Below are 25,406 nucleotides of genomic sequence, written 5' to 3' on the forward strand. Positions count from 1 at the left end.
TGCTTTGTAGTGATGGCTCAATATGTGCCCCATAATTAACCTGTCAGTGGGTTGTTCACAAAAGTGTTTCTTCAGAAGCTCCCTGGATGAATCACAGCTTATAAACTGAAATTATCATTGTTTCTCTTATGGGAATCATTGAGCATTAATTTTATTACCATGCTGTGATTATCAGGTGACTGTGCTTCTGCATCTGTATTCCTAGATGGTTACAACCAGGGAGTTGGGAGCACACCCACTGCTCCTCCAAAAACAAGTATCTTTTTATTAGGAGGCAATTAGCATTCTCTTTAAAAGTGTCCCAGTGGAAATTTGAATTATTAAACAAAAATCAGAGAATACTAGATCTAGAAAAGCTCTCCAAAGCATCTATTCCAAAAACCTCAATGTGGAGATGGTAAGATTGAGGTTCCCAAGGGGGTGGGACTTGGCTATGGTCTCCCAGTGAGTGAGAGCTACAGTCTGGGGGCCCAGGTCTCCTGACTCCCAGCAACAATCTTTATACTCATGTTTTCTTGACTGAAATGGCAAGATGAAGATGATACAGGTTATAGAGCAGAATTTTTTGTAGGTCATATTACAGTAATATATGCCATCACAAAATATGTTTACTGACATAGAGACTCTCACACCTAGAGTTAACTTGGAATATATTTTTTGTTAAGTTTAGCCTTCACCAAATATTAATAGTAGAATTTTCAAAACACGGAGAAAAACCTGAAAGTACTGAACCAAAGCATCAAGAATCTGAGAACAAATCTCTCTTGGATTTTTTTTGGAAGTCACAACCTTTTTAGGTTTTCTAAATAAACATCAGCCTTGAGGGTCTACCTCTCTAAGGTGCGGGTGAAAGGAAATTAGATTTGCTCTCTATGAGGTTTCCAATGTCAGAAATAATCATCAATAGACAGAGACAGAATATACAAAAATTGTCCACAGATCCACAGAGAAAACAAACTAAAGCAGAATGCTGATGGATATCATCTTGGTCCTTTTTCCTTTGAAACTAGGCTGGATTGTAGTTGATTTAATCCATGTTAAGTAACCTTTAAACATCTCATCTCATATTTTTTTTTTTTTTTTTTGGTCTTGGCTCTGTGTTTTGTTGTGTTTGTGTTGAAACCTTGTAAAAGATCTCTTCCGCCAGCCCCTCCCATGGATTTGGAAGTTGAAAAGTACTGTTGAGTTTTGGTTTTAGGAAATACTTGCTCAGCCTTATTCTTTCCTAGGATCTTTTGCTTTTTAATAAATATACTACATAGCAGATACAAGTACCAAGTAATTCGACAAGATAATTACTATTTGTTATTAATTCTCATTAATATGTCATATGCATTTGCCAACCCTTCTAGACCTGACATTTTATGATTATAAATGTATCATAAGGTTTCTAGATTAAAGAGTAGAAAAACAGTAAATATAATCGTTTGGGTTTTTTTTTTTTAAAGGACTATTGCAAGGAATATGAAACACAAGTGAGGAATGGAAGACTTTTCTGTACACGGGAGAGTGACCCAGTCCGTGGCCCTGATGGCAAAATGCATGGCAACAAATGTGCCCTGTGTGCTGAAATTTTGTGAGTATAGAAACAATTTCTTTAGAGTGAGGCAAAAGGAGGAGTGGAGATTAATTGGAATGATGAGTAAGAGTAACGTTCAGGGGAAGTTTTGTTTTTTTGAGAACTATTTGAGCTGTGTTATGTCCTTTGCAGATCATAACACTATCTAGTGAGTAGGCACCAATGATGTGTGTATATATATATTGCTGAGTAAAAATGGATTCCATTTTCCACTTGAAAGACTGGCTTACAAAATACATCTTAACATTCTCCCCTGTGACTTTTGTGAGCTTCTTTGTGAACTAATCGTAGTACAGAATGGGGGTAAAAGCAGGGAACAAGGCTTTGATTATTTTTCTTTGGTAATTATCTCATTGTGACAGAGTTGATGAGACACCCTCGAAAAATTCATATTTTTACATTAATTGGATTATGCTCATCTTTTCATCTGGGACATGGGACATGGGAACTAGGGCAAATCCTACAATATATAAATCATGGTCTTTATGAAGACCTCAGATGAGGTCTCGTGACACTTTCTGCCAGATCCTCGAGCTCTCTAAGCCCTTTCCTATGTTCTCTCCTCCTGCCAGTTCTAATGTCCTCTCCTCCTTGAGATTACATTTTTGGATTATCCTTTCTTGGATAAGACCTCCTAAAGTCCCTAACTGAAATTCATGCTAATAATTCTTAGCAATTGTCTTTTATAATAATCACAATTGCTGGTAAATATATCGTTATTTCTCCATTTGTTGACTATCAGTCTTCTCCACTAGGCTCAAGAGTTCCAGGAGGACAGGGTGTGTGTTTGTATTATACACTATAGTATGCCCAGGGCCCAGGCCAATGCTTGCCAAAAAAAAAAAAAAAAAAAAAAATAGTCACTAACTAAATGATGAGTGAATGAATGAACAAAAATATGAATGAAGATCCCTGTTTTCAAGAAGCTTAAGGTTCATAGCAGGAATAAGCCATGGGCATGTACACACACATATTTATATATTGCAAAACAAGATGAAAACTGTTCCATAAGAGAAGAATATTCAGTTATGAAAAAAAACAGTGATAGATGTAGAGCTCATTTCTATTTGAGATTTGAGATGTCTTCTTCAAAAAGATAGGTTTAAATGGGGGAGATTTAAAAGAAAGAGAGATGGGAAAAAAACCATTTAGTGGAAGGAAATGATGTATATACTATAAAGGCAAAATGAAAGGCAAAATAGGGATTTAAGGTGATTTGAAAGTATGCTAGAACAGGAAAACTTAGCTGTTTTGCCATCTGTACTTAGCGATTATTTTTTATTACGAAGATATGAAGCATCTGTACTCATTTATTTTTTTTTCTTTTTCCAGCAAGCGACGTTTTTTAGAAGAAAACAATAAAGGAGATCAAAATCTGAGAAAGGATGAAGAAAAAGTTAAAGTTAAAAGAGAAATTGAGGTGAGGATTAGTTTGCTAAATCTAGTTGTTACGTGTGTGTGTGTTCTTTTAGTATGCATTTTCAATATTGGTTAATATTTTCCCTACTACTAATAGGTTTACTGAAAACTAATTTATAATTGTTTTATAAGATTCAGGAGAAAAATTATGGCTTTACAATTTCTAGCTCCATTTGGAGGAAATTAATCAAGTCACATTAGTAAAATAGTTTCACACTTCTAAATGAAGGTGATATATCAAAACATTTTCTGAATTGAAAGTGTGATATGTACTCTTCCAATATGTGGTAGCTGTTGTGGAGGTATTCATTTTAACAACAATATCAATGTAGAATTTTAATGTTCTTCCTTTAAAATCATACTGCATTCTGCTTTTTAAACATCTCTTAAACTAGTCACCTGAGTGCTTTTCTGCTGCTATCACTTTTGCTCAGAAACCTAATAATTTTCCTTATGAAGGCATTAGCATCTTGCCTGGTCTATGTAATTTTAGTCTTCGTCTTCCTCAGTACTTAAGTTTCAATTCATCCGCCATGTTGTTTTCATAGACTAGGAGATGTTTCCATGAGTCAATGGCATTACACAATGTCTGAAGATATCCTAGAGTATATGGGGAACCTTTCATTTCGTGTAGAAACCCTATCTAACTTATTTATTATAGGTAGTTGTCTATTCTTTTTTGATGTATAGTTTGTAGTTTTACCTTCCTCTTTGTGTAACTGTGTCTCATTGCGAGGCCTCATTTTCAACTGCTTCCTAAACCTCGATCCTAGATAACAAAGTTCTTTTAATTTTAGTACTTAAATGTTCCTCCACTATTTTTTTATATTTATTTCAAAATTTCTCCTCCCTCCCCCCTTCCTTCTTCCTTTTCTTCCCCCACTTTCTCTCTCTCTCTCTCTCTCTCTCTTTCTCACTGTCATTCTTTCTCCTTCTGTAATCTAATTATCATAATTTCTCTAATTTTATCTCTATTCACTCAAATTCTCCACACATCTGGCTATCATTCTTTGTTATAAATATTTATCATTTTCCCATTGTCCTAGAATAAAATCCAAATTCCTTTCAAAGTTAAGCGGTCTTATTTTTAATTGATTTTCAGGGTCTCCTTTTTGACCATTTCCCAAACCTTCATCTATTTAAACAAACTAATTCTGTAGCTACTATACTCATGGATATGTTAGATTTTCTCAAAAGAAGATGTTCTTTCACACTTCTATGCCTTTGCATATCATAATTCCTCTTGGAGGACCTTTTTACCACATTGTGTTTCTGGATACATCCTCAAGATAGAACTCAGACATAAGTCGTTCTCTGAAATTCCATGAATCATCCTTTTTTTTGTACTTGTACACCCTTAATTCAGACCTGTGTTATATCCCTTAGCTTTGTATATTGCAATTACGTATTCTTTCTACTGATTGATGAAAGGCCTAAATAAATCATATTCATATTTATAGCTCCCTAACTTAATATAGTTTGACTACCTAAATATTACAAGGAGAAAAACATCACAAAATTTCTGGATGATTCTAAATCCTAAAAGTTTTATTTTTTTTCATCCTTAATTTCTCTTTTCCAATTTATTTGTAAAACAACATTTGACATTTATAGAGAATAGAGAATTATATCTAAATTGTCTCATTTTCATTATTCAGAAACGCTGCAGTGAATATCAAGCTCCGGCAAGGAACGGAAGGCTATTCTGTACCAGAGAACATGACCCTGTTCGTGGTCTAGATGGAAAAATGCATGGCAACTTGTGTTCCATGTGTCAAGCCTACTTGTGAGTATAGAGTGTTAGAATGTCAGAGGAAGAAGGGACCTTGCAGATAATCTAATAGAAACAACTTGTTTCATAAACGGAGAAACTGTGGCTTCAAGTAGGAAAGTGAGTTGGATAAGTTACACAGGGAATGTCAGTAAGAGCCCTGAGAGTGAGTACCTAGAGTTATTTATTTCAAGATGTCTTATTTTCTCTGATGCTCCCTCTTTTGGCGCTGGAACATCTTTGACAAACATGACTTTGTACAAATATTCGTTGCCTTCTCACCCCTGAAGCTTCACATGTGAACCTGTTTTAGTCAGCAGCTTATAGGCATCTGATCTTCCATGGGGGTTTAAGGTCCAAAGTTATCACTTAACGCAGAAATTGAATAGAGTCAAATTGCCCATGAAATAACCATAAACGCTTATAAAATTACAATGGATGTTACTTTATATAAAGTGACATTTCTCAAAAAATCAGAACTGCCAGTTTTCTTTCAAAATTTAGAATAGCTCTTACTTTATTTGGTTGAGTCAGATTAAGTATTTGACTTATATTTAGAATCTATGGCTTTTTGTTTTGATTGACAACCAATATGGTTGAAATATCATCAGTTAACTGTACGTACCATACAATTCCATTGTACAAAGCAAATTTAGGATTATTTGGTTTATCAGTATATGGAAATTCTTGGCTGTTTTCCACTTGCCTCACATTTTGTCTTTTGGCTACAACAGCCGTAAGTAAGCAATACACTGAAGCTTAAGCTAGGGTATACCTGACATGATAGCTAGATCCTGGATTTGAGAGAGGGGTGGTTGTAGTCATATTCTGAGAGTATAGCCAAGGCCTTCTCTGCCTCTCATCCTCTCTGAGAGGCAGTGGGACAAATTGATGTGCTTTGTTAAGGTCACTTTCAGCCTCCAGGTGTTATGTTACCATGGTTCTAATTTTGATGCTTCTGATGCCTCTGTAGTGGACATCGATGATGCTCCTTTTCTCACCAAATGCAAGAAAGCTAGTTTATAGAAAGCAAGTTTTCCAGGCCCACTGTTACTGCATTTCTTCCAACACTAAACAGAAACTATGAATACGTCATGGTATCATACCATACTGGAAGATGTTTAGTTGCTTCTCATTGATATGTAGTGATAAAGGAATAACATTGCTTCCCTCTAAGGATGAAAAACAGTCTAGCAGTGCAGGGATGTGGAGAAATCATTGCATGTATTTGGTCCTAATGGATCTCTTTCATTTTCTCTCTCATTTAGCCAAGCAGAAGCTGAAGAAAAGAAAAAGTCTGAAGCACAAGCAAGAAATAAAAGAGAATCTGGAAAAGCACCCTCATATGCAGTGAGTGGAATCCGTCCAATAAATCCCACTTGGCACTATAATTTGAACACACTTCAAAGAGCCTAGAGGGTGGAATTCTGCTCTGTAAAAATCCCTAGAAGCCCTACATTTCAAACTGTGGATGACATTGAGATGAATGCTATGGAAGATTCATCCATTCTGGTTGCTTCAAAGGCTAACCCTGTAAAATAAAATGAACTTACTTGAAGTCTGAAAAACTGGGTTCTACTTCTAGTTTCATCACTTAGAGACCCTGTTAGCTTTTGCTAGACACATTGCAGAGAAACTCTACATGTATACTCTTTCACATGAATTTCTGAACTCTCAAATCTTATTTGAGATAAAAAATACCATGATTCTCAAAAAAAGCATGATTCTTGTGTCTGAAGTATTAAAATATTAGTTTCCAAAGCCTTAGTCAGTTATCATCACCTATTGTTTTGATGATGAAAGTCTCCTAATTGTCCCTCTGGATTTTGTCCTTTCCCTAATCCATCCATTCTCCCTAACACAGCCTGAGTAATGTTTCAAAATGTAAATCAGATCATAATAGCCCTCAAGTAGCTCATCATCAACTGCAAGAGGCATTCTAATCTCCTTATTTCTCTTCTTCAGTTCTTTACCTTCATTCAAAAGTTCCTGCTCTGGTACCTGCCATGTAGTTTCCTACCTGTGTTTTTCAGTTTATTTTATTTTCATAATCTGGTGTGCATATTTCCCAATCTAATTTTGCCCAGGAAGATCCTATTCACTCTTCACACTTACCTAAATTATTCTTGCTCCTTGACATCTTCCTTGGTTTCCACAATCAGAATTCATGGTTCTGACCTTTGAGTTCTCAGATTTTCTTGTACCTCTGTGTTTGCACTTATTTTATTCTATTTAGATTATAGCGGAGTTTGCTTGTGTGTCTTTTTTACTATATTGGGACAACCTATTATGCCTTATCGGTTCCCATCTCTTAGCAAATGGTAAGGTTTTTATTGTTGTTGAATTAAATTTTACATTAGAGAGAAATACAATTAAAGTCCTGGCTCAAGGAGATATAACATTAGTTTCTGCCAATGTAGATGTCTGAATTTTCTTCTCTGAATAGAAATAAAACATATGCCCAGCTTACTTTCTTTATCTTGGCAGGAGCTTTGCAGCGAATATCGAAAGTTCATGAAGAATGGAAAACTCCCTTGTACCAGAGAGAATGACCCCATCCAGGGCCCAGACGGGAAAATGCATGGCAACACCTGCTCCATGTGCGAGGCCTTCTTGTGAGTAGTACTGCAGCTGGGAATATGAGGGAGGGTTTTGTCTTTTCTATTTAATTTCTATGTTTAATTAGGAGAGGGCCACTTCAATAGAAAATAAAATAATTAAGGGATATTTAGAAAAAATGCCCGATTGGAAATGTGTAAAAACCATGTCCTTTGAGGACTGTGAAGACTTGGGCACACTTAGGCAAGGGGAGAGTCATTGTCTTGAAATAGTCAAGTAGTTTTTGTTTTTAAATGGGGAAACAGGATTAGTTCTAGGTTATCTCCATGGATTAAAGTGAGGCCAATGGGCTAATGAATGAAAGCTCTGGAAAACAGGTCCCAGCTCAGGGCCAGGAAGAACTTCCTAATAGTTTGAGGATTTCAAAGATAGGATGACTTACCATTGGCTGTCAAGGATGACGTAGGTGAAGATTTTACTGGCAGATTAAAGCAAAGGCCAGTCATCAGAGACACAATAGTGAGCACTGAAAGTTTAGAAAACCGCCTGGAGCTAGGGTTTAAATCCCTAGTCTATGCTTATTATCTCTGTGTCCTTGGGCAAGTTATGCATTCTGTCTCTCAGTTTCTTATTTGTAAAATGGGATTGTAATAATAATTTTACTATATGCCATGGTGAAAATTTCATAGTATGAGCACAGGGTTAGGTACATTATAAGAATTTAATAAATGTTAACTGTAATAATTCAATTATATTTGAGATCACTTCCAATATGGAGATTCTATGATTTTTACTTATCTCTTATTTAACCACTCTCTTTTAGCCAAGCAGAAGAAGAAGAAAAGAAAAAGAAGGAAGGTGAATCCAGAAATAAAAGACAATCTGAGAAAACAACTTCTTTTGAGGTGAGGTACCTTCTCCAACAAGTCAGAGGCATATGGAGGTGGCATTCAAAGAACACATAAGTTCCCTAAAATTGTATGAAACATTTATACAGTTTGTATTTTTGTGTGTATTTGTATGTGTGCAGGCACACATGCGCATATGTGACCGTTTCTTGGTTGAGGGCTCATTGCTTTTATCACCTAAAAATATCCACGACTTCCAGATTAAGAACTATTCTAAAATAAGCCAATTGCTCCTTCCCATTTAAGAGAAAAAAGTCTAAACTTCAGCTATTTTTGCAATCTGATCCAACCTATGTTCAACACTTCCAACTTTCTTCCCCAATTTCACAGGAATTGTGTAGTGAATACCGCAAAGCCAGGAAGAATGGACCACTTCTTTGCACCAGAGAGAATGACCCCATCCAGGGCCCAGATGGGAAAATGCATGGCAACACCTGCTCCATGTGCGAAGCCTTATTGTAAGTAGAGCAGTGGCCCCAGGGCTTCTGAGGGAGTGAGAAGTGGGAATTGCCCTGGGAAGTTTTTGAACAATTGTGAATAATGCATTTTCCTCTTCAGTGTAGTGTTCAGTGTTGGCTGTCACATTTAAATGGACTAAAAAACAAACAAATAACAGCAATAACAACAAGAAAAAAGCGAGTGGAGGGTTTTCAGATTATATAATAACTCTTGTGATATAAAGAGATGCAGAATAAGCCAGACAGAAAACAAATACTGCATGATCTTACTTACATGTGAAATCTAAAAAAATCTAAGTCTTAGTAGAGAGTAGAGTGGTGATTACTGGAGGCTGGAGGTGGGGTAAGGGTGGGGGTTGGGAATGAGGAGGTGTTGATCAAAGGGTACAAAATTTTAGTTAGGAGGAATAAGTTTTGGGATCTATTGCAAAACATGGTTACTCTAGTTAATAATACTGTATCATATATTTAAAAATTGCTAAAAAAGTAGATTATAAATGTTCTCATCACAAAAAGAATGATATGTGAGTTGACTATGTTAATTAGCTTGACTTAGTTCCATAAATTATACAATTATTATTTGTCAATTAAAAACACAAATTAAAAAAAAAACGAGATGAAGAAATAATCTAGAATCTTTCACCCAGAAAAGAGTATATGCCATGATAATCATACTAATTGTTTTTAGTTTTCAAAAAAAACTATCAGCTAAAATAGGAAATAGATGCAGTTACATGTACAATATCATTATAGTACATGAGAGATTTTTATGAGTTTTTTTAAGTTTATTATCTTTCTACTTATTCTGTGTGATTTTAAGGAATAGAATTAAATGGATAAGAGCTACTGAGAGACAAATTTGTGTTCAGCATGAAGACTGATCTTGTAAGAGAGTAGGGAGGGACTCAAGAATGGTGATTTTGTTGTGTAGGAGTTAGATGCCCATTTATAGGGGGCTTAAAGTATGGGACTTTAGAATGGATGACAGGATATGGCCCTTCAAATAAGAGTTTATGAGTTTCCTAAACATGATTTTTGACCAAACAGATACCCAATTTATTTTCTATGTGCCAAGAATCAGTGAAAGGGTTTAGTTGCTCAGTCTTCCCTGATAGAGAGCAATATAGTCCTGTAGGTTTCTCCCACAGCATTGGGGACGCGGAGCACTCGAAGTCTATTAGATGGAAAGTTAAGAAGATGATTATATAATTGTCATAACAAACATTTATTGAGTGCATGTAATTTTCAGGTACTAGGAGCTTTGCAACTTAATCTCATTTAATCTTCACAACAACCATATGAAATAGATTCCGTGTTGTCACAAGTTACAGATGAAAAAAACAAAGGCTCAGAAAAGTTGAAAATAATGGAAAAGTCAGGACAGTATATACAACGTGGAGATGAAGAAAATGATAATGTATGTCTCACCGTAGGGTGTAGACAGGATATAATCACTTAGCAAGGCCTTTACCAACTTCTGGTAGATATTTGCCTATATTCAGGCTTGCCTCAACCTGTTTTTCTTTTTCCTCCACATTAATCTTTGGGTAACAAGGAAGTAATTCTGCCACCTAGTGGTCAGACTTGTTGCCTTCTCTGACAAGTTCCCATTAGGAGGAAAAATGCTGCTTAAATTTTTTAGTCAATTTACACTTGTGGTAAAGTTTATTAATAGATGAGTTTTCATATGGAAAAAGTCTGAAAAAACCTACGATTTTGAATCTGTTTTATCTCACAAGTTTATCTCACAAACATAAAAATTTCTTATCAAAAAGAAATACTTTTATCACCTCATATTTTGTAGATATGTTAATAAAAGGCTATTGATTTTCTTGAGACTCATTCTACCCTCTGTGGTCATTTATTTGCACACTCTCATACCATGTGAATACAGTCTTTCCAACTTTTTAAAAAGTTTTAATTTGATCAATGAGCAAGTCTTATGTTGATTGGAACATTAAACCATTTTCACATATTATATAATTTTTTTGTCTGTACATGATTATTTGCATTACATATCCAATTATGCTATAGATCCAATCTGTTAAACTCAATTTGTAACACTGTTAGTTATTCAAAATGTAAGAGCTATCATTCTCACTTCATTTGCATTGTATGCCTATTTTTGGAAGGTTTCCTTTCAATGATGACAGTGATGATATCAATCCCTCATATCTCTTATTACTTCTACTCCTTCTCCCCTGCCCCTTGACCTTGTTACCTCTACTTAAAAATGAGGAAGGCATGGAGAGGTTAAGCACTTGTTTTCCTTACACAGTCTGGCTCTGCAGCCTTTCCTCTTAACCACCATGCTATACTGCCTCCCAGAAGCCAAATAGTGGCACTTTATAAAGAGTTATCACAGATGCAAAAGAATCAGCAAATAAGAAAGTATTATTGGAGTACATATGCTGGGAAGTTAAATATGTGTACTCCTTAAGTAAGGGCCTTTCTCTTGCACACCATTCTCTTGAGGTGAGCCGAAGCATTCTTGTTTATTATTTAATAAAATTACAAACTGCTATGGGAATATCTTTGGGGTTGCTTGAGAACAGTCAAAGCACTGAATGATCAATCTATGAATGTTAAGGATCTGCTATACTGCACTAAGATCCATTTCTTCTTCTCTCTTCCTTTTTTTTTTTTTTTTGTTTCTTATAGTCAGCAAGAAGAAAAAGCAAGAGCAAAGGCTAAAAGAGAAGCTGTGAAGGTAATTTTCTCTGAAATGCTGATGCTATGTTCTGACATGTTTTTCTTTATAAGAGCATTCTAGTTATCTCATTAGAATAAATGTTTCCTGCTTAATTTTCATGCCTGAAATGAACAAAGAAAACTTTTAACCAGAAGTTTCCAGAGTACCAATTTTATTTCATGATTTTTCAAATTTTGAGGTTCATTTCACAAAAAGTATAGTGCTAACTTTTTGTAAGGGATTTCCCCCACATTTGGCTTTTATTAGATTTCTGTTGTTAGGCACAGATTTTTAATATTAACTTGTACAGTTTACTAATTTCAATTTACATAATTCACGTATCTATTATTTCAAACAGATAGTACAAGATCCCAATCATTCCAACATATAAAACAAATGCACATATGTTACTATATTTGATCTTTGTCACCACCCAGCTATGGAGGAAGTACTGGGTTCCTTGCCCCAATCAATATTATTAAGTAGTTCATTTGATTTCCCAATTATTTTTAGTCTACCTTCCATGCTTTTATAATTTTATAATTTTATAGGTAGCAGAGCCCTGTGTGTAAATGTTGGATTACTTTCATATAATAGCCATACACAAGATTTACCTTTATTTATTCTATTTCTTAACAACAGTTGCATAAGTACAAGCCTAATCATTATTTGGGGAAAAGTTGACACAGTTTAAAAGTTTACTTTTGAACTGACTCATTTTTTCAATAACTGTTTCTGTTAGCTGGATCTATCTTTGTATTGGTAATTTAGAATTGAAAATTTGTTTCAACCCTCATATTTGACCAGTTGCCAAGTCCTCTGAAGATATTTCCAATGGTCCTAAAACACGTCTCCTTCTCTCATTCTATTGTTACTCTTCTTGTTCAAATCTACATCCACCATCCCTACACTTTATCAGTTCACTCCCAGGAAGATGTCAGTTTCTCCAAGGATCAGACTTACTTTCTTCTCTCTCTATAAAGATAAATCTTTATTTCTTAGTTTAAGCAGGTTTTTTTGTCTTCTTTCTGAGCCTCCTAAAGAAAAAACATGTCTCTGCAATATTCTCTGTTCTTCCAGGAAGGCACCTCTTCTAGGCCTGCCTATGGACTCTCCCTACCTCTGATCTTTCATAGCTTTTATAGACTGTGGTATGCAGCCCAACACAAAACACAAAACTAGAAAAATAAGTTTTCTAGTGGTCTGTCAGCCTTCTGCATCTTGATCATAATCACCCTCAGGAGAAGGATGACAAATATTTCCAGGTCTGCTACACTGCCAGGACAATTCTGCATTCATGATGGAAGCTCCATTAATACTTACTGATTTACTGCTACCTAGTATCACTTTTCTTTTCACTTTTAACTCTGCATTACTTCTTCCTCACCATAGGCAATATGCAGGAAGCGTAGAAAACTGCTCTGAAAAAAATACTTTCTTCATTTTCCAGGAAACCTGCAGCGAATTCCGGGACCAAGTGAGAAATGGGATGCTCGTCTGCACCAAGGAGAATGATCCTGTCCGTGGCCCAGATGGTAAAATGCATGGCAACAAGTGTGCCATGTGTGCAAGTGTGTTGTGAGTATCCCTCCCCATCTCTCCCACTGAATTTCTTCATCATTGATCACCCCCCAGTTTTAGATTTTTCATACATGGTGTAGAGTATATGCTATGGGTTGTATCCTAGTGTAGGGATGAGGAGAAACTTGCCCTTTCCCCTGAAAGTTAGCTGAAAGATCAGCTCACAGTTAAGGCAGATTAATAAGAGAAATGTTTATTTACCAACACCATACGCCTGGGAGAAATCACAGCGTGATTACCCAATATCCCAATGAAGTGGAGATATTTTTATACATGCCTTTAGAGGGGAGGGGGGAAAATGAGGAGTATAGATAGGGATTGTTAGGGACGATGAATGGAGGGGGAAACAGATTGATTTGTAAATTAACCTAAACGACAGGTATAGTGTTTTAAGTGATTTGGGTTAGGTCTGGTTGTATTCTTGACCTTCTTTCCTGTAATATATTGAGATAACAGGGAGAAGAAGGGAAGCCAGTTGCCCCTTTGATCTTTTGATCAGGTCAGTATGGTTCATGCAGATAGAGGGAAAGCCCCCTCCAGTGCTTTGGTGATCCTGAAGGGCCTGTGATTCAAAATATTCTTTATACCAAGGAGTCATGTGTTGGGGTGGAATTTCCTGAGGTCCTTCACTAGAAAATTTTAAAAGCAGATAGACAAGACTAAATAAAATAATATTGAATTATATAGTGGCAATGTTATTCTATATTCAATTATCCTTCTAGCTTCTAATTAAGTTAAGGGGAAAGACTCAATTTAGAGCTAATATGTTTTTAACACTTGATAATCTTCATTCATAAAAAAGAGAGAGCAGAAATTTCATGATCTGAATTGGGTGATCCCTTGGCTCTTTCTCTCATCCTTGACATTTTATGATGCTTTGAATATATTCAGACATGGGTTAGGTAAAAGGCAGCCGAACAGAGGTCTGTGTGACCAGTATATAAAGACTGTTAAAATAACTTGAACAAAAAATGGAATAGAGAGGATTGTAGTTCTCCTTTCAGGGACATTACTGTATGTAGATGAAATGTATACTTTGGTAAGGGGCTTAGTGTAGAGTGAGCCCTCAGAAGCAGGCTTATATAATACCTGTTTACTAAAAGGTTTTCTCATTAAGCCATGCCCAGGGCCTCCCAGGCCTTTGCTTTGCTGAGTGGTGTGGGCAACCCTGTGACCAGAGGTCCACTGTGTGGGGCAATATAGGAGAAGCTGATTATTACCGTCTCTAATTCTTCTCCTTCTTAGTCCCCTAATCCCTTCCTGAACTTTAATATAAATGTTGAGAAAAAATGTTTAAATAATTCCTGTTTAAAGAGGTGCAAAGTTATTATCTCTTAACTTTCACATGTCCTGGTCCAACCTTAAATATATGTGCATAGTGTCTTCAACAGAGAAGTCGACAGCACAGGCCAGTAGAATAAACAGTGGGCTGAGACTTTTTCGCGGGGGACCATAAACAGCTTTATTTATCGGCATCACAGGCCAAAGCAACAGCACCTCGTGGCCTGAGTAAATTTGTACTGAAGACTGAATCTGACATTTGGTTTGGAGGATACTCCTTCCTTCTTAAAACATACTACCAAAGAGAATGGGGAATTTTATTTAGCCCGTGTCTTCTTTTTCTATTGCAGCAAACTTGAAGAAGAAGAGAAGAAAAATAACAACAAAGAAGAAAAAGAGAAAGCTGAGGCTGAAAAAGTTAAGAGAGAAGCAGTACAGGTAGGTGTTTCAGATCAGAGCCACATAATATTCAGTGATCGCTCTCTGTAGACAAGTCTCCTACCTTCCTCCTCACCCCTGCATCCTCAGTGACTGCAAACTAACGACGGGTATTTCGGTCCTCAGGTATAAGAGGACTCCTTTGTCATTATTCAATTTATTTGCACTAAATCCATTAGTTGCTTGTGCATTGGAGAGGAGATCAATTATTTTTCTCTATTATCTATAATATTATGCCATCGATTTTCTTTATTTTTTAGTTATATCATTTGCTTTATTCCAACTTACAGTTGCTTCTATATATTTTCTCCAAATAAAGTAAAAACTCTTTATTAGTTTTCGGTGGTTGCTGTAACAAATTATCACAACTTGATGGCTTAAAAACATAAACTTACTATCTTCTGGTTCTATAGGTGAGAAGTCTGACAAGGGCTAAAATCAAAGGGTTGGCAGAGCTGCATTCCTTTCTGTAGTCTCTAGGACAGAACCCGTCTCTGTTTCTCCAGTTTCTAGAAGCCATCTGTGGCTCTTGGCTCTTGGACACCTTCCGTCTCCAAAGCCAGCAACGTTGCATCTCTCTGGCTGTTCTTCTGCAGTCGCATCTCCCTCTCCCTCTCTCTTCTGCTGCACCCTCTCAGTTTTAGGGACTGACCCTGTGACTATGTTGAGCCCATTAGGACAATCCAGGATAGTGTCTCCATCTCAAGGTTCTTGAGTAATTATGTCTGCAAAGCCCCTTTTGCCGTGTAAGGTCATATCCTCACAGGCCCCGGGTATTAGGACTTGGACATACTGGGTGTGTGTGTCTGGGGGGCTATTCTGCATAGCACAAGTTCCTTAACCAATTTAAGAGACCATAAATTATTCTTCCCTGTATCTCTCATGATGCCTAGCACAGAATAATATTTGAATTGAAGGTTTTCTAATGAGATAAATAATAGTAATCTTAAATTCCAAATAACGTGTGGCCCAGGCCTCTGAAAAGCATCTTAGCTAATGTAAACCTTTTGTATCAACCATCTGCATCCATTATTTTTTTAGTTTTCAGAGGGGTAATGTGGAGGAAGCTTTCCAGTGTTCAGTTACCTGATTCTTAAATCCTCCTTCCTTTGACAGGAGTTGTGCAGCGAATACCGTCACTATGTCAGGAACGGACGGCTGCCCTGCACCAGAGAGAATGACCCTATCGAAGGTCTAGATGGGAAAATCCATGGCAACACCTGCTCCATGTGTGAGGCCTTCTTGTGAGTAGACATTCAGCCACTGTTGCTGCTAAGTGTAGGGGAAGATAAGCCCTGGGTGGACAAAAGGGCTGACACCACAGGCTTTCTCTTGAGGCGGATGATAAAGGCTGTCTTTGCATTGAGTTTGGGGATTTACTATTATAAAGCCATATACTCAGCACATTTCTTTTTAGTGTTTTCCAGTGTTCTGAAAGGTACTTGAATCACCATCAAGAAAGGACCATGTGCTTAGGACAAATTACCCCAGAGTTAGTGGCATAGAAAGACTAGGACTTCTGTTCTCTGCATTTATGAGTCACTATCATGAATAATCCGAAGGTGTAATCATTAGTTGCTAACAAACTGAAAATTCGCTAACATTTAATAAATATTATAGTTGCTTTCTGGGGAGAAGGACAATATCTCTGCTTTCCAAAATTAACACAGTGGTGAAAATGTATTTACTGGTTTGCAATGGTTTATGTGTCTTATTCTTTAAGAAACATAAAATACAAGAACAACAGTAGGGAGGAGCATGCATTTGCCTTTCTACTCTCAAGCTAAGTTGGTAGATGCACAGAAGTAATGGATTAGTTTTTATCTAGAGAAATTTCTTCTTAAGATAGTATGTATTGGTGCCATGAATAACTGTTTTTTTCCTCCCTCCTCTTACAGCCAGCAGGAAGCAAAAGAAAAAGAAGAAGCTGAATCCAGAGCAAAAGTTAAAAGAAATTCTGAAAAGGTAGTTTTCCTGGAGTGTTCACACTACACTGAAAGGATACAGTTTTGTAGTATTTCTGTAAAAATAACTCATGGAATTATTGAAGGCCCTCGCTGTGAGGGAACTGGGAGTTCATTTAGTCCAGGGAATGAGAAACTTTATCTTAAAGGGACAGATACTAGATATTTTAGGCTTTGTGGCAATATCATCTCTGTCACAACTACTCAACTCTATCATAGCTCTAAAGCAGCCAGAGATTATGCACAAACAAATAAACATGGCTATGTTACAGTAAAACTTTATTTCTAAAAACAGGTGGTTGGTCAGATTTTGCTCCAGGTCACAGTTTGCAAACCCCTGATTTACTTTATTCCTATATTTTAAAATGAAGATTTGGAATTCAGAGAGACAAGGAAGCATTTGCTTATAGAGTTAGTGGGAATATTGTTATCATATCTTCATATTTCAAAGTTCTCACAGTCGAACACTGGAAATAATAGAATACAAATCTAGACTTCCTGACACCAATTCCAACATTCTTCCTATGTGTTTTGGATTACCCTATTTGGTCAAACCAGGTATAAAATGTTCCTTGCTTTACCTTTGATTATTCTCTGGTATCCGCATTTGGGGAGATAACAAAAATGTAGCATCCCCAAATAATATTTTCTTGAGTTTAAGAAGACTAACTCCAGGTAGGTTATTCCAGCTTGTGGTGATTTCCCTGCCCTCATCACAAACTATTGAAACAGCATGTTAAATTCTTTAAGAAAGGGGTAGAATTCAGAATGAGAAATGACGTTGAAACCATGTCATACATAGAATGACTTAAGTATCTGGGCATGTTTAGCTCTTGGAAAAGAATATAGGGAGGTATGGGCGAGAAGAAAAATATCCTTGATTTCTCTGAAGGAGGTCAAATACTTTAACATTGCTGATCTGAAGAAACATACTCATCCCATTTTTAATGATGAAGAAAATTAAACCCATATAGCAGGGATCCTATAGTATTTATAAGAGTTATTTTTTAAGATTCCCCAAAAGTAAAGCTATGGCTCATATGTGGGAACTGTCTAGTGGGTTGAACTGTCTGGAACGTAGTGGAGTCTGTATCACTGCAGATATTTTGACTGAAATTGAATGACTTAGAGGGTAGGACATAAAAGGGATTGAGAGACAGTGTGCGTGGTTGACCTACATACACTTTGAGATCATATCCGCTCCCGAAGTTTTTAAATTCTGTGACATGTGCAGTGTCTTTTTGCATTCTAACATGAGAGATGAACGGTAAAGCCCTGAGCAAGAGCTGTGAACAGTCCTCAGAAAAATTCAGTTTAAGCCTTATGTGTGATGGCAGGTGTAGTCTGGATTTGGGGCTAACTCTCAAAGAAAAAGAAATACAAACCTCTTTTTAAATCCTGTGTACTTAATAGGAATTAAACAATATAATTGCCAGGAAAAAAAATCCTCAGGTCATTTTCTCTCTTTCTTCCTCCTGCTCCCAACTCCCAGGAAGTGCTTAGTAGGAACCCAACAAACTAATTTCCAAGAAAATACCCAAGCTCTTGCCTTTTCTCCTTTTTCTAGGATACATGCAGTGAATTCCGAAGCCTCTTACAAAATGGAAATCTTTTCTGCACACGAGAAAATGATCCCGTGCGTGGCCCAGATGGCAAAACCCATGGCAACAAGTGTGCCATGTGCAAGGCAGTCTTGTGAGTGCAAAAAAATCCTCTGCTGTGGATTAGAAGAGTTGGGGAAGCAATGAGATGGGCAGATCATATATATTGTTTGTCCTGGCCTTGCACACAAAGGAAACAAATAATTATCTGTAATGTATTTGAGGTGAAACTTCATAATGATTCACTGTTCTAGATTCATGGTTCTAGAAATAGGTAATATATTACTAGGTTATTAGATTCTCTATTGTTCCAGGGTAGAGCCCATTGGTACATCACAACATTTGTTGATAAAATCCTAAGTCCTTTGCTGTCGAGTGGATCCCTTCCCTGGATTGTCTTGGAATTCTCATTGGGAAGAAAACACAGATTTTACTGTCAATCTAACTCCTCACTTCCATTTTTGAAAATATCACATTTTCAGAAAATGAAAAGTAGCTCTTTACGTAAAGTTTGGAAGTACACTTAAGATATTTAAGTCATTTAACAGTCATTTGCTGAACATCCACACTGTACAACATGTATAATAATTACACAAAGATGAATCAAACAGACACTCTTCTCAGAAATCAGGTAGTCCATGAGGGATTAGACATGGGCATAAGGTAATATAATACACAGGAGAAATTTTTAAATGACAAATGATGTGTGTTGTTTATTATGTCACTTCAGGGAAAGGACATTTAATAGAAAGTTTTATGGATGGATAGAACTGGACCTTATAATTTGGATAAGATATGACAGGAGGGAATGAGAGGAGAAACAGAGAGCAGGATAGCTGAAGATACAAAATTAAGAAAACTGTAGAATGTACAGTCAAAAGCAAGTCATTTAGTTTAGTTAGAACTTACCAACTTTACCAACTTTGAATGCTAGAGTGAAGATTTTGAGGTCAATTCTCTATGTAATGGGAAACCACTAAAATTTTTCAGGTAGGAGAATAAGTGGCATAAATGTAGTTCCTTTGGAAAGATACATATGTCAACAGTAAAAAGGAGAAAAAGAGAAGGAAGGGATGTAGGACAGAAGGTGAGCAGATCAAGGTGAAGGTGAGGGGATCATTGTGAAGGTGGAATCAGTGCTACATGGCAATAGCCATGTGAGTTGAAGGACAGGGAGCAATTAGAGATGATTCCAATGTTTTGTTCTTTGGGAAATGTCGAAAATCCATTTGAAAAAAACACATTTAATAGAGAAGTAATTATTTTGGGGCCTCTCGAATATTTGTATAATAAATACAGCTGGAGATCCTCAATCATCATATATGAAGTGCTAATTAATTAATACTTTTCTTTTTTGTGGTAATGTACATGTTGGTTTTCTTTTACTGTAATAAGAGCTCTTCCAGGCAAAGGACTCCACATAATTCATCTTTTTTGTTCTTGGAGAAGGCCTGCAACATAGTAGATGTTAAGTCAATGCTGGTGAATCCTATATATATTTTATTTGGTCGTATGATGAGAAACACAGAAATACACCCCACTCTCTGTAATCTATTATTGCCTACTGCCCACTTTCTGATTTCCAGCCAGAAAGAAGATGAAGAAAGAAAGAGGAAAGAAGAGGAAGATCACAGAAATGCTTCAGGACATGGTTCCAACGGCAGTGGAGGAGGGCATGCTGAGGTGAGAGCTACCACTAATTTCAGTAACCAGAGCGGGCTCAGCTCATTGACAATGGGGCTATGAGGTGGCCTGCATCGCCTAAGGCAAAGGTGAATGTATGCAGTGCTGTGTCTGGAAGCATCCTTGGAAGAACAGTGGCGTTTCCCCTTAATTAAGGTTGTGCGGTAGGATATGGACAATTTTTCACCTCCCTAGGGCTTGTTTGGACTTCTTTGCACCTGAAAATAATTAACAATATGCTGCCTTTACCCCACTCTCCTGAGTTCTCCTTGCAATAATCCCATTTCGGTAATCTCATCAGCATTGCATGTTCTTTCTTACCCTGGATGGAGCCACTGTTTGGGGATATCTTTTCTGTTGATCCAATGCAGCATAATATGGTGAAAGAGCATAGGCTTTTGAGTCAGGTAGTCTGGGGTACGATCCTGCCCATACCACTTGGATTTGTGAAACATGGAGTAAATTACTTCATCTCACTGAACTCTAGTATCTCTAATTTAGCAATAATCTTCTAGGGATAAAATAAAATAACTTAGGCAAATGTTTGGCACATTTCTTGAGACATTTTTAAGTGTCAGCATGACAATATTGCACGTGAGGTCATTCTTTGTGAACAAAACATCACAAGATGACAGCTAGCTTATTTATCTTCTTACAACTCTGGAATACCAAGACCATCTCTTCACTTCCAGGTTTGACACAGGCCTAGTATTTACCTTTGATAAACTCTAGCCTTTCTGATTTTTTTTTTTTTTCATCTTTTCTGCTTTAGGAGGCTGAGTTCTCCTACACAGGAATAGACTTGTTAAGAGTTTTGTCTGTCTTCTCCATAGTTTGGTCAAGCCTACTTTCCTTAACATTTCGTATAACTTTTTGCTTTCTCCTTGCATTTTTCTCTCCCTTTTATCTACATCAGAGGTCAGCATGTTTTTTTTCTGTAAAAGTCCAGATAATAAATATTGTAGGCATGGTGGGTTATATTGTGTCTGTTATGGAAAAGAAGCCATAAATAATATCTAAATAAATGAGTGAGGTTGTGTTTTGATAAAACCTTATATGTAAGAACAGGCAGCAGGAGAGATTTGGCCTGTGGGCTATAGTTTGCCAACCTTTAATCCATGCTATTAAATCCCATCCATCTTTATAATTTCCTTTTGTAGAAAGCAACATTAGTAGCCATGACAACTGAACTGTTTTCATTAGAATAAGGATGATTCTAGCCCCTCTTTCTCTGGGGCTAGCAACCCTAGATGTTATATTTCTTTTAAGGGGAGGTTGATAAGAAATTTCCTTACACAAATTGTTTAAGATACTTAATAATACAATAGACTAAGTGATCCAGGAGGCCTGCTTTCTTCTCCCTTTTCAGGACAAATGTGCTGAGTATCGAGAGCAAATGAAAAATGGAAAACTCACCTGTACTCGGGAGAGTGATCCTGTACGGGATGCTGACGGCAAATCGTACAACAATAAGTGTACCATGTGTAAAGAAATTCTGTAAGTACTTCTCTCACAGGCATATCTAAAAGATAGTCACATATTCCTCCTGAATTAATGGCTATTTCTCATTTTCTATTGTTCCCTCCATGAAAATTATTCTTTTTGTTAGTTTGAAAATATTACTATTTTCTCTTGCAACCCCTAAGGAACAATAGACCCTAGCAAGGGTAGCTAATCAAGTGGCTGATTCCTACTCTATTTTCTATTATAATTCGGTGACCTCTAAGTACCACCATGATAAATAATTGTTCTTCCTTGTGCTTGAATCCTCCAAAGACTTTATGATGGTCATTTGGAATAGTTGGCGAGCACAGTTTAAAAGAGCTGCTTTCTTGTCATATGCATGGAACACACTTTTTGCATAATCCAGGTTCTATTCTTTCTATTTATTTTCTCCGGGTGAATGATATTAAGTCAGAGTACTTTTTATGATCCAGCTCAGCCTATTCTGATGTATGCTATTGGGATAACATAACCACTGTTAATGCCATCTATAGAATAAGGTAGTTCTAGATGACCTTGAAGGGTACCTGTAGTTCTAAAACTTATTACAATGCTCTTAATTATGGCATTCAATTGATATGTATTTCATAAATATTTATAATGCTCCCTGTTCTCACAGTACACATGCATTCTTCACCTTTCTCTCTGGAAAAAAAAATGACAATCTTGTAGTAGTACAGGCCATGTGAGAATATATAATCCAGGTGCTGGATTTTACCAATGAGAAAAACTGAAGTTGGTTTACTCAGGTTTACTCAAGATCTCATGGGGAGTGACCTATAGAGATAAAACTAGAATCTAGTTCTGCATACTAGCCTAGTATTAATATTTATTTCATTAAATATTAATCATTAAAATTCTTCAGTAGAAGCAGGATGGCAGAGTGGGGTAGTGCTAGAGTTTTAGCATCTGATGGCTATTTCAGGTCTATGTTATTGGACAGGTTATTTAACTCTCTTAGGCTTCAATCTGCCCATATTTACAGTGAAGCATTGCTTAATGATGGAGATACATTCTGAGAAATGGGTTGTTAGGTGATTTCATCATTGTGCAGACATCCCAAAGCGTATGTACACAAACCCAGACGGTATAGTCTACTACACACCTAGGCTATATGGTACAGACTATTGCTCCTAGGCTACAGACCCATACAGCATGTAACTGTACTGAATACTGTAGGCAACTGTAACACAATGGGAAGTATTTGTGTATCTAAACATATCTAAATGTAGATAAGATACTGTAAAAATGTGATATTACAATCTTATGAGACCATCATCAATATTACAATTTTATGAGACCATTAGGAATGAAATGTCTGATTTCCTTAAGTGCCAAGTTTGACAGTTGATATCTCTGACATTTCACTTTGACACTTCTTGTTTTATTTTTATTGTGAAGGTACATCCTCAGTCTTTCAAATGCACATTTTGGCTTGTGATTATCTTTCAATTTTTTTTTAGAGCAATTTTTGTGAAACCACAGATATAGTAAAAAATTCATGTTATTTTCAAATATGAATTCTGTTGTGGAAACAATGCAGCACAGACAACTTGAAATATCAACATAGTGTTTGGGAAGGATGTGGCTACTGACCACACAGTGTGTCACTGGTTTGAGAAGTTCTGTTCTGGTGATTTTAATCTTGAAAATGAACCACGTGGACAACCTGACACCAAGGTGGATAATGATGAGCTGAAAGCTGTAGTGCAAGCGAATCCATCTCAACCTACATGTAAATTAGCAGCAAGGTTTAACGTTACTCTTCCAACAATATTGGACCATTATAAACAAATGGGCAAGGTAAAGAAGCTGGATAGATGAGTTCCACATGAATTAAATGAGCGTCAGAAGAGAAGTCGCCTTGAAGCTTGCCTTTCTTTGCTCTCATGACATAAAGGCAAACCATTTCTACACTGTATTGTTATGTGTGATGAAAATGGATTCTTTTTGACCATCACAACTGTTCAGCACAATGGTTGGATAAAGATGAAGTGCCAAAACACAGTCCAAAACTGAATATTTCTCAAAAAAAGCTAATGGTGTGTGTTTGGTGGTCCAGCTATGGTATTATCCACCATAGCTTCATGAAACCTGGTCAGTTGATTACAGTGGATGTCTACTGCAACCCATTGGATGAAATGATAAAGATGTTTGTGATTAAGCAGCTGAGATTGGTCAATGGAGACAGGTCAATTCTCTTGCAAGACAACGCTTGACCACATGTCACACAAACAATGCTGCTCAAACTACAGAAGCTGGACTTGGAAACTCTCCATCATCCACCATATTCACTAGACCTTGCACCAACTGACTACCACCTCTTTAGGCTCTGGACCCCTTCTTGCAGGGAAAAATATTCTATTCTCAACAAGTTGTGGACAGTGCCTTTCTCAATTTCATTGCCACTGGCTCTCTAGGCTTCTTCTCTGCTAACGTGAACAAGCTACCATTAAGATGGCAAAACTGTGTCGCCAGTTTAGGCACATGCTTTGATTAATTTTACTGCTTCTTGTTTGAGATATAATGAACTAAACCTTTGATTCAAAATTAGACATTTCATATTCAATGTCCTTTAACATATGTGGTTGTCATTGACTGAAATGTCATTCTGTGGCACGTAATTATACGGGAGGGAGGAACAACAATAATCATAATAGCCATGTAGTGTTTCTTTCTAGAGTTAAAAGAGATGAACCATATAAAACTTTTAACATAATGGCTGGCACAAAGTAGACGCACAATAAATGTGAGTTGTCACTAGTAAGTAGTGTTCAGTAAATATTAGATATCACCGTTTACAGTAATAAATGATGACTAATATTATGGTCTCTTATACTATACCATCTTACCCCTTTGTACAACCAATACTTTGCAGCTATGATGAACATAATTGAGACAGCTCTTCATTTATGACTTTCTTTCTGTATCACACATTAATAATAGAGAATTTTTTAAAAGAATAAACGATTCTTAAATACAGAAAATTACTAAGATAAAAATTTACTATTATAAAATACTTACCTGAAGTAGTTAACAAAAAAAATGGATTTATTTTTTAATAATTTTTGGAGACCATTCATCATACAATAAAGGGTTTTCAGCTGCCTAGGATGTGACAGGCACTCTTCACGGACAGGTACTTTTCAAGTGAACAAGACAATTTCCTGTAAAGAAGATGGTTAAGGATACACAAACTCTCAGGGTCCTTCCAACCCTGAGTCTGTGTTAACAAGATGTTTTCTGACTCTTATCTAGGCAAAGAGAATCAGAGAAACAAAATGAGCATTCTGGCTTGAGATCAAATGGGACTGGATCATCATCAGGAAAGGTGAGTCATTAACTATGCTTTCACAAAAGGTCTTTCTATAAGTCGACACTTGGCCATCAAAAATATGGGAAGAGGATGTCAATGTGGTCAACTGAGATCTTGCCCTTTGAAGGCCAGGAGCCGTCATTAATGTGAATATCACTAACTTTTTCAGTGTAGAAATCTAACGTCAAATGGAAATCTTTCAGTCTAATGCTTTACAAAGCACTTTTATAAATAGTGGTTTATTTAATTTTCTCAACAGCCTGGACAAATAAGGCTTTTTAATCTTATTTTATAGATAAGGAAAATGAGGTTCTGCACATATATTAATTTGTTATTGCTACCATAACAAATCATTACCAACAGTGGCTTATCACAAAACAAATTTATCATCTTACATTTCTGGAGTTCAGAAGTTCTAAATGGGTCTTACTGTGCTAAAACCAAGGTGTTGGTAAGGTTGTGGGTTTCTGTTGTCATTGTTGTTGTTTGTAAAGGCTCTAGCGGAGAATCCATTTCTTTCCTTTTTCTACCTTCTAGAGGCTACCTGTATTCCTTGGCTGTGGCCACCTTCAAAGCCAGCAATGGCCAGTCAAGTCTTTCTCAAGCTGTATCATTCTGACATTGACTCTCTTGCCTCCTTCTTTCATGGATGA

The 25,406-nt window shown here is 36.6% G+C and overlaps 1 protein-coding gene across 1 annotated transcript in view; it reads left to right on the forward strand.

The window, feature by feature from the left end:
* Positions 1–25,406, forward strand: part of SPINK5 (serine peptidase inhibitor Kazal type 5) — a 63,788-nt gene that overhangs the window by 21,496 nt on the left and 16,886 nt on the right. Inside the window, exons 9-24 of the mRNA XM_069484176.1 lie at positions 1,449–1,576; positions 2,912–2,999; positions 4,657–4,784; positions 6,038–6,119; positions 7,257–7,384; positions 8,152–8,233; positions 8,567–8,694; positions 11,356–11,404; positions 12,837–12,964; positions 14,599–14,686; positions 15,803–15,930; positions 16,585–16,651; positions 18,218–18,345; positions 19,838–19,934; positions 21,304–21,431; positions 24,696–24,768. Of these exons, the coding sequence (XP_069340277.1) occupies positions 1,449–1,576; positions 2,912–2,999; positions 4,657–4,784; positions 6,038–6,119; positions 7,257–7,384; positions 8,152–8,233; positions 8,567–8,694; positions 11,356–11,404; positions 12,837–12,964; positions 14,599–14,686; positions 15,803–15,930; positions 16,585–16,651; positions 18,218–18,345; positions 19,838–19,934; positions 21,304–21,431; positions 24,696–24,768 (1,650 nt within the window). The remainder of the gene's footprint in view (positions 1–1,448; positions 1,577–2,911; positions 3,000–4,656; positions 4,785–6,037; positions 6,120–7,256; positions 7,385–8,151; positions 8,234–8,566; positions 8,695–11,355; positions 11,405–12,836; positions 12,965–14,598; positions 14,687–15,802; positions 15,931–16,584; positions 16,652–18,217; positions 18,346–19,837; positions 19,935–21,303; positions 21,432–24,695; positions 24,769–25,406) is intronic.

Source organism: Eulemur rufifrons, chromosome 10, assembly GCF_041146395.1.
Source record: "Eulemur rufifrons isolate Redbay chromosome 10, OSU_ERuf_1, whole genome shotgun sequence".
Taxonomy (NCBI): domain Eukaryota; kingdom Metazoa; phylum Chordata; class Mammalia; order Primates; family Lemuridae; genus Eulemur; species Eulemur rufifrons.